Raw genomic sequence first — 10270 nt, forward strand, 5'->3', positions numbered from 1 at the left:
TTGAAGATACAGTAGTTGGAGAGGCTAATAGGGGCCTCTTGTACTAATCATTCTTTTTTAAAACATAATTCCTCCGTCATTTTGTTTGTTTATTTATTTTTGGCTGTGTTGGGTCTTCGTTTCTGTGCGAGGGCTCTCTCCAGTTGCGACAAATGGGGGCCACCCTTCATCGCGGTGCGCGGGCCTCTCACTCTGGCGGCCCCTCTTGTTGTGGAGCACAGGCTCCAGACGCGCAGGCTGAGTAATTGTGGCTCACGGGCCTAGTCGCTCCACGGCATGTGGGATCCTCCCAGACCAGGGCTCGAACCCGTGTCCCCTGCATTGGCAGGCAGATTCTCAACCACTGCGCCACCAGGGAAGCCCCTGTACTAATCATTCTTTATATTTTAGATTAGAAAAAAAGCTTTGAGAAAAGGATTATGTGACTAGGAATTAGACTGGAAGAAGTGACTGAAAGCTAGTAGAAGGGATGAATATACAACATTTGTATTTGAGAATTGGCCTAAAGAGTGACTAAATGTGACTGAATTAAGACTTACAAAATACCTATTAAGCAAAATTCGAAATAATGAAGTCTCCTTTCCAATTAATTTAGGTTGCATCTTATTCTTACAGGAAAATTCTTCATTTTGCAGGCAAAATAAGCTGGGATACCTAGTGTTAGTTTCTCTATCTTGTATCTGTGGCCACAAGTAAACTGGGCTAGTTTTTCTAGTCTCCTCTTTTCTTCCCACAAATAAAAACCAATTAACGGGGGCTTCCCTGGTGGCGCAGTGGTTGAGAGTCCGCCTGCCGATGCAGGGGACACGGGTTCATGCCCCGGTCCAGGAGGATCCCACATGCCACGGAGTGGCTGGGCCCGTGAGCCATGGCCGCTGAGCCTGCGTGTCCGGAACCTGTGCTCCGCAACGGGAGAGGCCACAACAGTGAGAGGCCTGCGTACCGCAAAAAACACACAAAAAAACAATTAACGTCTTTGAACTTACATGTATATACTAAAAGAATTATTTCTTTGTGTTTAGAAATGTAGCACAATGTTTTGATACCATTAGAGAAAATGTTTTGAATCTCAAGTGTTGATTTAAAGGGGCTGAACCGATTCCTTAGTTATAACCCTACCCCTTACTAGAGCACAAAATAAATGATGTTTTTGGGTGACTATGTAGTCTTGATATTGAATCTTAGTTTTTATTATATTTGGTGAAGATAAAGCAAAATTAACATTTTTATAGCTGTTCGATATATCAATATGATGGTAAATTGGAATTTTAGATTACAGGAAAAGTTGAGAAAAATATTGTGCTGAAGAATTCGATTTTAAAATTATGTTTTATTCTATTATGTAGTAAGTATTGAGCTTAAGAAAAATGTAACATTGTTTAATGGGTATAGAGTTCCTGTTTTGTAAGACGAAGAGTTCTGGAGATTCATTGTACAACACCGTGAATGTAACTAACACTACTGAACTGTACACTGAAAAATGGTTAAGATGATACATTTTATGTGTATTTAACCACAATTTAGAAGTTGTTTTAAAAAAAAGCCCTGAACCATAGAATATACAGCACAGAGTGAGCCCTGATGTAAAATACTGGACTTTAGTTAATAATATTGGCTTATCAGTTATAAGAAATATACCACACTAAAACAGTATCTTAAAAGTAGTGGAAATGGGGGGAAGATGGGGTAAAGGTATATGGGAACTCTGTACTTTCTGCTCAGTTTTTCCATAAACCTAAAACTAAAAAAGTCTTAATTTAAAAAAAAGAAAAAATGTAATAAAAGACAAATCATAATTTCTCTTTTTGTTTTGCATTGGTATTGGATGTCAGGAAATGTAATGACTTGCTTAGTTGAAGAACTTAATTAAAAAGAAAACAGTTTTCTTGACAGCCTTTCTAAGGGTTCACAGGGCTCTTAAATTATAATATTTGGCAGAAAGGAATTAGGAGATCGTAGGAGAGGAGGTGAGGCCCAAACAAATTGGCAAAGAGCGACAGTGACAGTACTGCGGTTTATTTATAAATAGCTGTGCTAATTCTAATGAGAGCTGGTGTTTTCCATATTTTCTCATTTTCTATAACCTTATTTCTTGTGACACCAGGATAGCGTACTTCCTCTGTCACCATCTGCTTCAGTCACCTGCCATTTCTGATGGTCTTCTGAATCTGAAATTTGAAAGGAATTTCATAAGTCCTGTGTTAAATCTAACCTATGCAAAGTAGCACCTGTACCTGATGCTCATATGGCTTTTATGTTTGAATATACAGGGCGGGGATTGAACACACATTGTTTTAGAAAGTGGTCCATTCTTATCACGGAATACTCTTCCTTTGTCTTTATAACTTTTACCATTGTTCTTATTTGACCTTTGCTGCAGCACAAAGGAAGTCTAACCATTTTTTTTCTCATTTATCCCTTCTCCTTTTTTTCAGGTCAGCATTCCAAATTTTAACTGTTCTTCATTTGAGAAGACCTTTGTTATTCCGTTGCTGTCACCCCTAGATAACATTCCCAATTTCTCAGTTTCTCTCAAAATAGAGTTTTTAAAGCTGAACATAATACTCCAGAAGGAGGCTATTTAATGTAGAATACTGTGGATCTGTTATTTTTTGCGAGACTGTTCATTCTATTAATTTGTTCAAAAATTACATTTGTTTTTTACAGCCATGGTATTTTTAGGACCGTGCTGAACTTTCTTAAAGTCTGTAGGTAATTTTCTTATGAACTGTTGTGGTTCAGCTAGAATGTTATTACCTGTGCAGTTGATTTAAACATTTTTAACATTACTTGTTAAACATTCATTTAATATTCAGAAATAATTTTATAGAGTGTTTTTAATGTGTATTTTCATTTACGTAATCCCATTTGTTTCTCATAACAGCCCTTGGAGCTAAGTAAAAAACCTCTTTGTCATAAAAATGAGGAAACTCATGGTCAGAGAGCCTGAGTTATTAAGGTCACATAACTTTAGAGTTGGTAGAATTGGGACTCAACCTCAGATCTTCTGATTCCACATTTTATATTCTTTTTATTATATTATGTTGTGTTAACTATAGATATCTTTAGGTAAATTAAGACTTTGTGAATAGGATTTTAAATCCCCATTCATCCTCCCTAGTGAGTTGGCAACATTTTGTTCCCCTTAGGGGTGGTTTTTGGATCCAGTCTCAATTCATTTCCATATTCATCTGTCACTCAATTGATCATCTTTTATGAAACACATTGCCCTTGTTGATTCAGTTTGAAAGAATGACACTGGGATTACCTCTGTTTGCATTTTTAATTTTATAAGGGCTTAAGGATTCATTCTGCAAGTATCTCAATTTTAGGTAATACTATTATTAAGACTTGCTTGTGTCTTTTTTTCTGTGTTATCCTTCTGTTTATTCTAACTGCTGTTGTTGCTTCTTGTTACATTATTATTGACTTTGTTCTCTTTCCAATACTGCTTCAGAATCTATAATAATAATTTTTAAAATTATTAAAAATAAACAATAGTAATAGTAAGGACACGTTATTTACCAGGCACTTTTCCAGTGTTTTAGGTGTATTCACTCGTTTAATTATTACAACAACCCTGTGAGGGTAGATACTGTTATCTTTTTTTAAACTGAATTACCAAGAGGTGAACTTAGTTGCCGGAGGCTACTTAATTAGTGGTGGAGTTGAGATTTAAGAAGCTAAACTACTATATTAAACCACTTCTCTCTAGCTGGGCTATTCGTTTGTCACTCAGACATTTCTAACTAAAGGGCAGCTTTCCTTCCTCTCCTCTCCTCCCCTCCGCTCCCCTCCGCTCCCCTCCCCTCCCCTCCTCTCCTCTCCTTTCTGTTTGTGTGTGTGTGTGTGGGGGGGGGGGTGTGTGTGTGTGTGGCCGTACCGTGCGGCTTATGGGATTTTAGTTCCCTGACCAGGGATTGAACCTGGGGCCCTGGCAGTGAAAGTGCTGAATCCTAACCACTGGACCACCAGGGAATTCCCTAAAGGGCAGTTTTTCATATGCTTGTGGCAATTGACATTTTATCCCTGTACAACTTAATCTTATGTGTTTCAGCTCCTAATAATGACTTATTAATCTTTTTGAATATTCCTGTTTCATCCAAAAACATTTATTGGCTGGTTACTCTGAGAGCATAGAGTTAGGAGCATCTTAAGTCTGTCTGGGTGAGTTTGCAAAGTCTTCAGAAAGATTATAATTTTTGAGCCTTGAAGAATGAATATATGTTTTCAAAGCCAAAAGAAAAAGAAGCCATCTCTAATGTGAAGAGATTAGCAAGTTCAGTTGCTTAGAGGTGAGAGACATAGCACCTTTGAGAAACTGCAAGTAAGTTCATTTGACTAGAAATGGAGATTTTTATCTGAAGGCAGTAGGAAATATTGCAGATTTTAAAAAAGTTAATAGACTTTATTTTTTGAACTGCTTTAGATTTACAGCAAAATTGAGCAGAAGGTACAGAGATTTCCCAACTACTCCCTTCCCCCACACTGCATAGCTTCTCCCATTATCAAATCCCCACCAGAATGGTACATTTGTTGCAGTTGTACCTACATTGACACATCATTATCATCCAAAGTTCAACTTCACAGTAGGGTTCACTCTTTTTTTCTTTTTTAAATTTTATTGAAATATAGTTGATGTACAATGTTGTGTTAGTTTCTGGTGTATAGCAAAGTAATTCAGTTATATATATATATGGGATACCTATAAGATTCTTTTCCATTATAGGTTATTACAAGATATTGAGTATAGTTCCCTGTGCTATACAGTAGGTCCTTGTTGGTTCTCTACTCCATATATAGTAGTGTGTATATCTTAATCCCATACTCCTAATTTATCCCTCCCCTAGGGTTCACTGTTAATGTTGTACATTCTATGAGTTTGGACAAATGTATAATGACATGTATCCACCATAATAGCTTCATACAGAGAAGTTTCACTCTCCCTAATAAACCTCTGTGCTCTGCCTGTTCATCCTTTCCTCCCTCCTAACCCCTGGCAACCACTGATCTTTTTACTCTCTCCATAGCTTTGCCTTTTCCAGAATGTCATATAGTTGGAATCATGCAGTATGTAGCCTTTGCAGATTGACTTCTTCACTTAATAATATTATTATGCATTTGTTTTCCTCCGTATCTTTTCATGGCTTGAAAGCTCATTTCATTTTGGCACTGAATAATTTTCCTTCATCTGGATGTACCACAGTTTATATATCTGTCTACCTACTAAAGGACATCTTGGTTGCTTCCAAGTTTTGGCAGTTATGACTTCTGTAAACATCCATGTGCAGGTTCTGTGTGGATGTGAGTTTTCAGTTCATTTGGGAAAATACCCAGGAGTGTGATTGCTGGATCACGTGGTAAGCGTATGTTTAGTTTTGTAAGAAACTGCCAAACTGTTCCAAAGTGGCTGTACTATTTTGCATTCCCACCAGCAATGAATGAGAGCTCCTGTTGCTTCACATCCTCGCCAGCATTTGGTGTTGTCAGTGTTTTGGATTTTGGCCCTTCCAAAAGGTGTGTAGTGGTATCTCATTGTTGTTTTAATCATTGAAGAATTTTAACATGGAAGTGAAACCAAATTTATATGCCTGAAAGGTCCATCTGAAAGCAGTGTAGTCCTTTAAAAGGTGTGGAGGCAGAACTAGAGGAAGAGAAATTGGTTATGAAGCTGTTGCAGTGATTTAGCTAGACATGAAGAGGACCCTAGCATAGGCCCTAGCAAGGGATGGAGAAAAGAGAGAGATTTAAAAGGTGCTTAGAAGCCAAAATGAGAAAGCTTTGATTGAAAGTGTGATGAGGAAGTTAGTCTTAACCCCCATTTGGGGATATTTGGAAATGTGGGGGGGTATTTTTAGTATTGTTATAACGACTGAGGGCTTCTACTGGGATTAGGGGTCTGCTAAATGACCTGCAGTGCATAGGACTTCATTTCCTTACAATGAAAAATTGTGTTTCATTGAGAAATACTGTAGGGTGATGACATTCATTGAGAGAAAAGAAAATGGTAGGTCTGTAGTTCAGTTTGAGCCCTGTTGAAATTGAGTTGTTTGTGGATATCCAGTTGAAGATGTCCTTAGGCAATTAGATGTAAGAATCTAGAATATAGAAAGAGCAGTTTCAGATTTAGGACTTGTTAGAGATGGTTTGAGCATATAACTTGAAAAAAGGTAAAGGTTTGAAAAATCTACTGAGAGAAGTAGAGGTGGTTATTGCTGACGTACAGTGTTATAGAACATCAACATTTAATGGACAAATGGAGGAAGAGGAGCAGTAAAAGAAAATAAGGCCAGAGAGGACAGAGGAAAATCAATAGAGTGATACCATTAAAGCTGAGAGAAGCGACAGTTCCATCCAGAAGGTGTACTCAGTTTTGTCAAATACGGCAGAGAGCCAAGTAAATTAAGGACTTAAAGGTTTATTTGGCAACCAGAAGGGCTTGGTGACCCTTCAGAGATTACTTTCAGTGGGGTGAGTGACGGAGGTGGACACTAGTTTATAGAATTAAAATGTGTGGTAGGTGAGGAAATTGGACAATGAATGTAGATTACAAAAAGTTCTTTTAACTACCTGAACTTTCAAACATCATATATGTACACTCCTATTCTTGTAAGATTCTTAGGTTAGTATATCAGCTGAGAAATGGGCCTTTATAGGTGTCTCATGGTTTACAGTTATTTGAATATTTCATTGTTTCTCATCCTTATTTTCTAAAAATTAATTGAAAAGGGAAAAAAATGCTAACACTAGTAATAAGCTTAGTTCTCATAAATTTAATGCATTTGAAGTGAAGAAGGATATCATTAAGCATGCTAATAACAGCAAATCCTACTATACATGCTAATAAGAGCGATCTTACTGCACTTAAGCTAGACAATTATATGTTTGGTTGGTAAAGAAAAGAATAAAATTGAAGAACCTGGAAGGAATATTTGGTATAGAGCTTTAAAGACTGCAAAGATTGAAAAGGAATTGTGATTAGTTAGGGATTGTTGTCATATTTCTAGTTCTCTTAAAACATGGGGATCTGAACTTGACTTTCAGACATGTTTTCATGAGCACATTAAAAATAAAAGTAGAAGACTCCATGTACTCTCTCAAGATGATCTGTGAAGGGAAGGAGAAAGAGGGTAGCTTGTAAGGGAATGGAGAGATACAAGAAAGATTTATTAAAGATAGGTGATAACTTGAGCGTGTTCCTTTGTGGAGGGGAAAGCTGGAAGACAGGGCAAAGTTGAAGATACAGGGAGAGAAGAAAATTAATCAGTAGACCAGATTCCTTGAAAAGGCAGGATGGCATATTGGATCCATAATAATGGTGTTAGGGGCTTAACCTTGGATGGGAGAAGAGGCACCTTTTCCAAGGAAACTTGTTCATTCAGCAGTTTCTGAATGCCTACTGTGTGTTTCAGTCTGCTAGTTTGGGGATATGTAGTCCCTATCCTTGAAGAGGTTAGGGTCTAGTGAAGATGGGGGATTTTTTGCCTTATGTCCTATATGTTTTTTTTCAGGTAGGATGTGAGCCTTTTTGGAGTCTTTCCTAGTCTTTCATGATTCCTCAGATTATCCAGAGTAGTTTGGAGATCATATCTAAAAGGACTTTTAAGTTACTTGGGGTGTAATTTTTCCTGACCTGGAAATGTAAATTTACTCATAAAAGCTTGACCCTAACTACTTTAGTTCTTTGAAAGAGATCATAGTTCTTTCTCTCTGTTGTTATGACAGATATAGTTTTTTGTCATGTGGTAATATTGCTTCTTTATCCTTATCGGCTCCAAAACCAGTTAAATAGTCATTTATATCCTCTTCATCAAACTTTTAAAAAGACAAATCTTAGTTTATTATTAATTTTAAATTTTTAATATTCTTAATGGTCTCCTTGAGGATCAGTCAGCCAACAACTTGGAGCGTAAGATTGGTTAGGATTGTGGGTAGTAATTCTTTGCATTACAGCTTATAGGTGTACCTCAGTGATTTACAGCTGGGGGCAGTTTTGCCTCCCAGGGGACCTTTGTTAATATGTGGAGATACTTTTGGTTGTCACCACTGGGGATGGGGCAGGACTGCTACTGGCATCTAGTGGATAGAGGCCAGGGATGCTGCTAGTGCTGTAATGCACAGGACAGCTTCCCACAACAAAAAATTATCTGCCCCAAAATGTCAAAAGTGCTGAGGTCAAGAAATACTGGTGTACATTAATATTTGAACACTTATGAGCTAGTCAAACATGCTTACCTACGTTATCTTATTTAAACTTCAGAAACCCCTTATGAGGTAAGTGATATCCTTCTTGCCCTGAAGGCACCATTCATTTGTGATGGAAGCAGGATACAAAGCTTGGACTTAACTCTATAGGAAATTTTTATTATGTAAGTATTCAGGACACAAGCCTTTTTTTTTTTAAAGGCTATCTTTTGTCTTACCTGGTGTTTTTTCTTTCAGGGACAAATATTCCTGACATTTGAAGTATATAATTTATTTTTAATATTACAGATCTAGAAATGGCCATTGCCTACTGGAATTTAGTGCTTAATGGAAGATTTAAATTCTTAGACTTATGGAATAAATTTTTGTTGGTAAGTTCATATTTTCTGCAGTTTGGTGTTTTCTCTAAACTTTTGCTTTGTTTGAAGATAAATTAACATTTTAAAGCATAACTAACTCATTTCAGAGCATGTAATGGACATAGAATGAAAAATTTGATTTCCAGAATTTTATTACATAGGTTGTTTTGCATTCTTGTATTTGGCATCATCTGGACTGTTTTTTTGAAACTCTTTTTAGTGATTTGGATGCTTCTTTTTTTTTTAATAGGAACATCATAAACGATCAATACCGAAAGATACTTGGAATCTTCTTTTAGACTTCAGTACAATGATTGCAGATGACATGTCTAATTATGATGAAGAAGGTAATGAACATTTTGCTCTATCAGTTTTTTGAAAAATTTGTCTTCTTTTATCACACACTCTTGAACTTCTTGTCTACTTCTGTTTTTCTTGGAGTTAATTTCCTTCTTCTGAGCTTTTATTTGTGCTCTTCTGAATGTATGAAATGCCTTCATCCTCTTTACCAATCTGCATTGTTTCCTTAAATACCAATTCTGTGTATTCATGTCTTCCAGAAAGGCATGAGTACTTTTCATCCATGTTTTAGATTTTCAGTTTACTTTAGGAACCTATTCTTTTCTTAATGTGCTTTTATAGTACTTGTATATGTATTTTTTGTTGTTGTCTGTTTGTTTTGTCTGTGAACTTGATTGTAAACTCCTTAAGTTTAGTGACCTTGTCCAAATGGAAACGGACTTTAGTTTCCTACTGTAGTACTCTTGGCATTCAGTAAATATTCACTGATTGAATGCTTTTCTGCTGTTTCTTCATGTATGTATAAGGATGATTTTGCCATCCACTATCAGGACATGTGCTTTTGTTTTTCTGGAACTGGCAGTGATTTACATTCGTTTCTTCACGCATACTTACCTAGTTCCCCTTAAGAATTAGCAGGATTTTTTTTTTTTGATATTGTTGAATAGGCAGAGGTATTTTTTGAAAAATTTCTAGTAACCTTGGTCTCCTTAAAAGTGTCCTGGAACTACTTAATGTAACCAAAGATAGTGTTATTTCCTTATCTTTGTTTTCATTGTCATGTATTGTCTTCTTTAAGAAGTGAGAAATGACTGATAATTGATAATTGTGCTTTCTGTTAGACCTTACACAAAAGTGAAGAACTTCCTGATTTGGAGGTTGGCATAGAGAAGAGGCATGTATAGAGGCATGCATATATGTAATTTAAAATCCTTTAGTAATTTATTATCATGAAATAGGTTAGAGTTTGATCCTTGATGTTAATTTCCTTTGTAAGATTGCCACAAAGTGCAAAAAAAGATAACTCCAACCTACTGTGCTTTCAGCAGCACTGGCAGCATGTCATCATATCAAGGTCAGATTTGACCAAATTACTTCAGTGGCCTGGCTTCAGTGGCCTTCAGAAAACCATAATATTATTAGTTACCAGAAGGGTTATTTTTTTATCATTCAAGGAATTATCAAGTATTGGAATAATAGAGAAGAGAGAAAGGAATACTCTAGGTAGAAACTCTAAAGAGCTAGAAATTTGGAAGTCCTATCAGTGGGAATACTTATAATGACATACTTTAACAATTATGGGGAAGATATTTTTAAAAAAATAAAGGATTCTATTAAAATGTTAGCCTTATTTCTGCTTTTCTTTCTTTCCTTTCTCCCATCCCCGCCCGCCCCCCCCCCCACAG

At 36.5% G+C, this 10270-nt stretch overlaps 1 protein-coding gene across 14 annotated transcripts in view; it reads left to right on the forward strand.

The window, feature by feature from the left end:
- Positions 1-10270, forward strand: part of DCUN1D1 (defective in cullin neddylation 1 domain containing 1) — a 74085-nt gene that overhangs the window by 17533 nt on the left and 46282 nt on the right. For 7 of the 14 annotated variants that reach the window (XM_089910797.1, XM_089910800.1, XM_089910794.1 and 4 more), the window contains 2 exons: positions 8494-8576; positions 8815-8911. In XM_089910797.1, coding sequence (XP_089766923.1) covers positions 8494-8576; positions 8815-8911 — 180 coding nt within the window. Of the gene's footprint in view, positions 1-2435; positions 5518-8260; positions 8370-8493; positions 8578-8814; positions 8912-10270 lie in introns of those variants that run through there. The other 7 variants (XM_089910803.1, XM_089910804.1, XR_016393066.1 and 4 more) reach the window with 6 other exon arrangements.

This window comes from Delphinapterus leucas, chromosome 4, assembly GCF_059928025.1.
Source record: "Delphinapterus leucas isolate spDelLeu-1000000601 "Yukka" chromosome 4, BTC_Dleu_Yukka2, whole genome shotgun sequence".
NCBI lineage: Eukaryota > Metazoa > Chordata > Mammalia > Artiodactyla > Monodontidae > Delphinapterus > Delphinapterus leucas.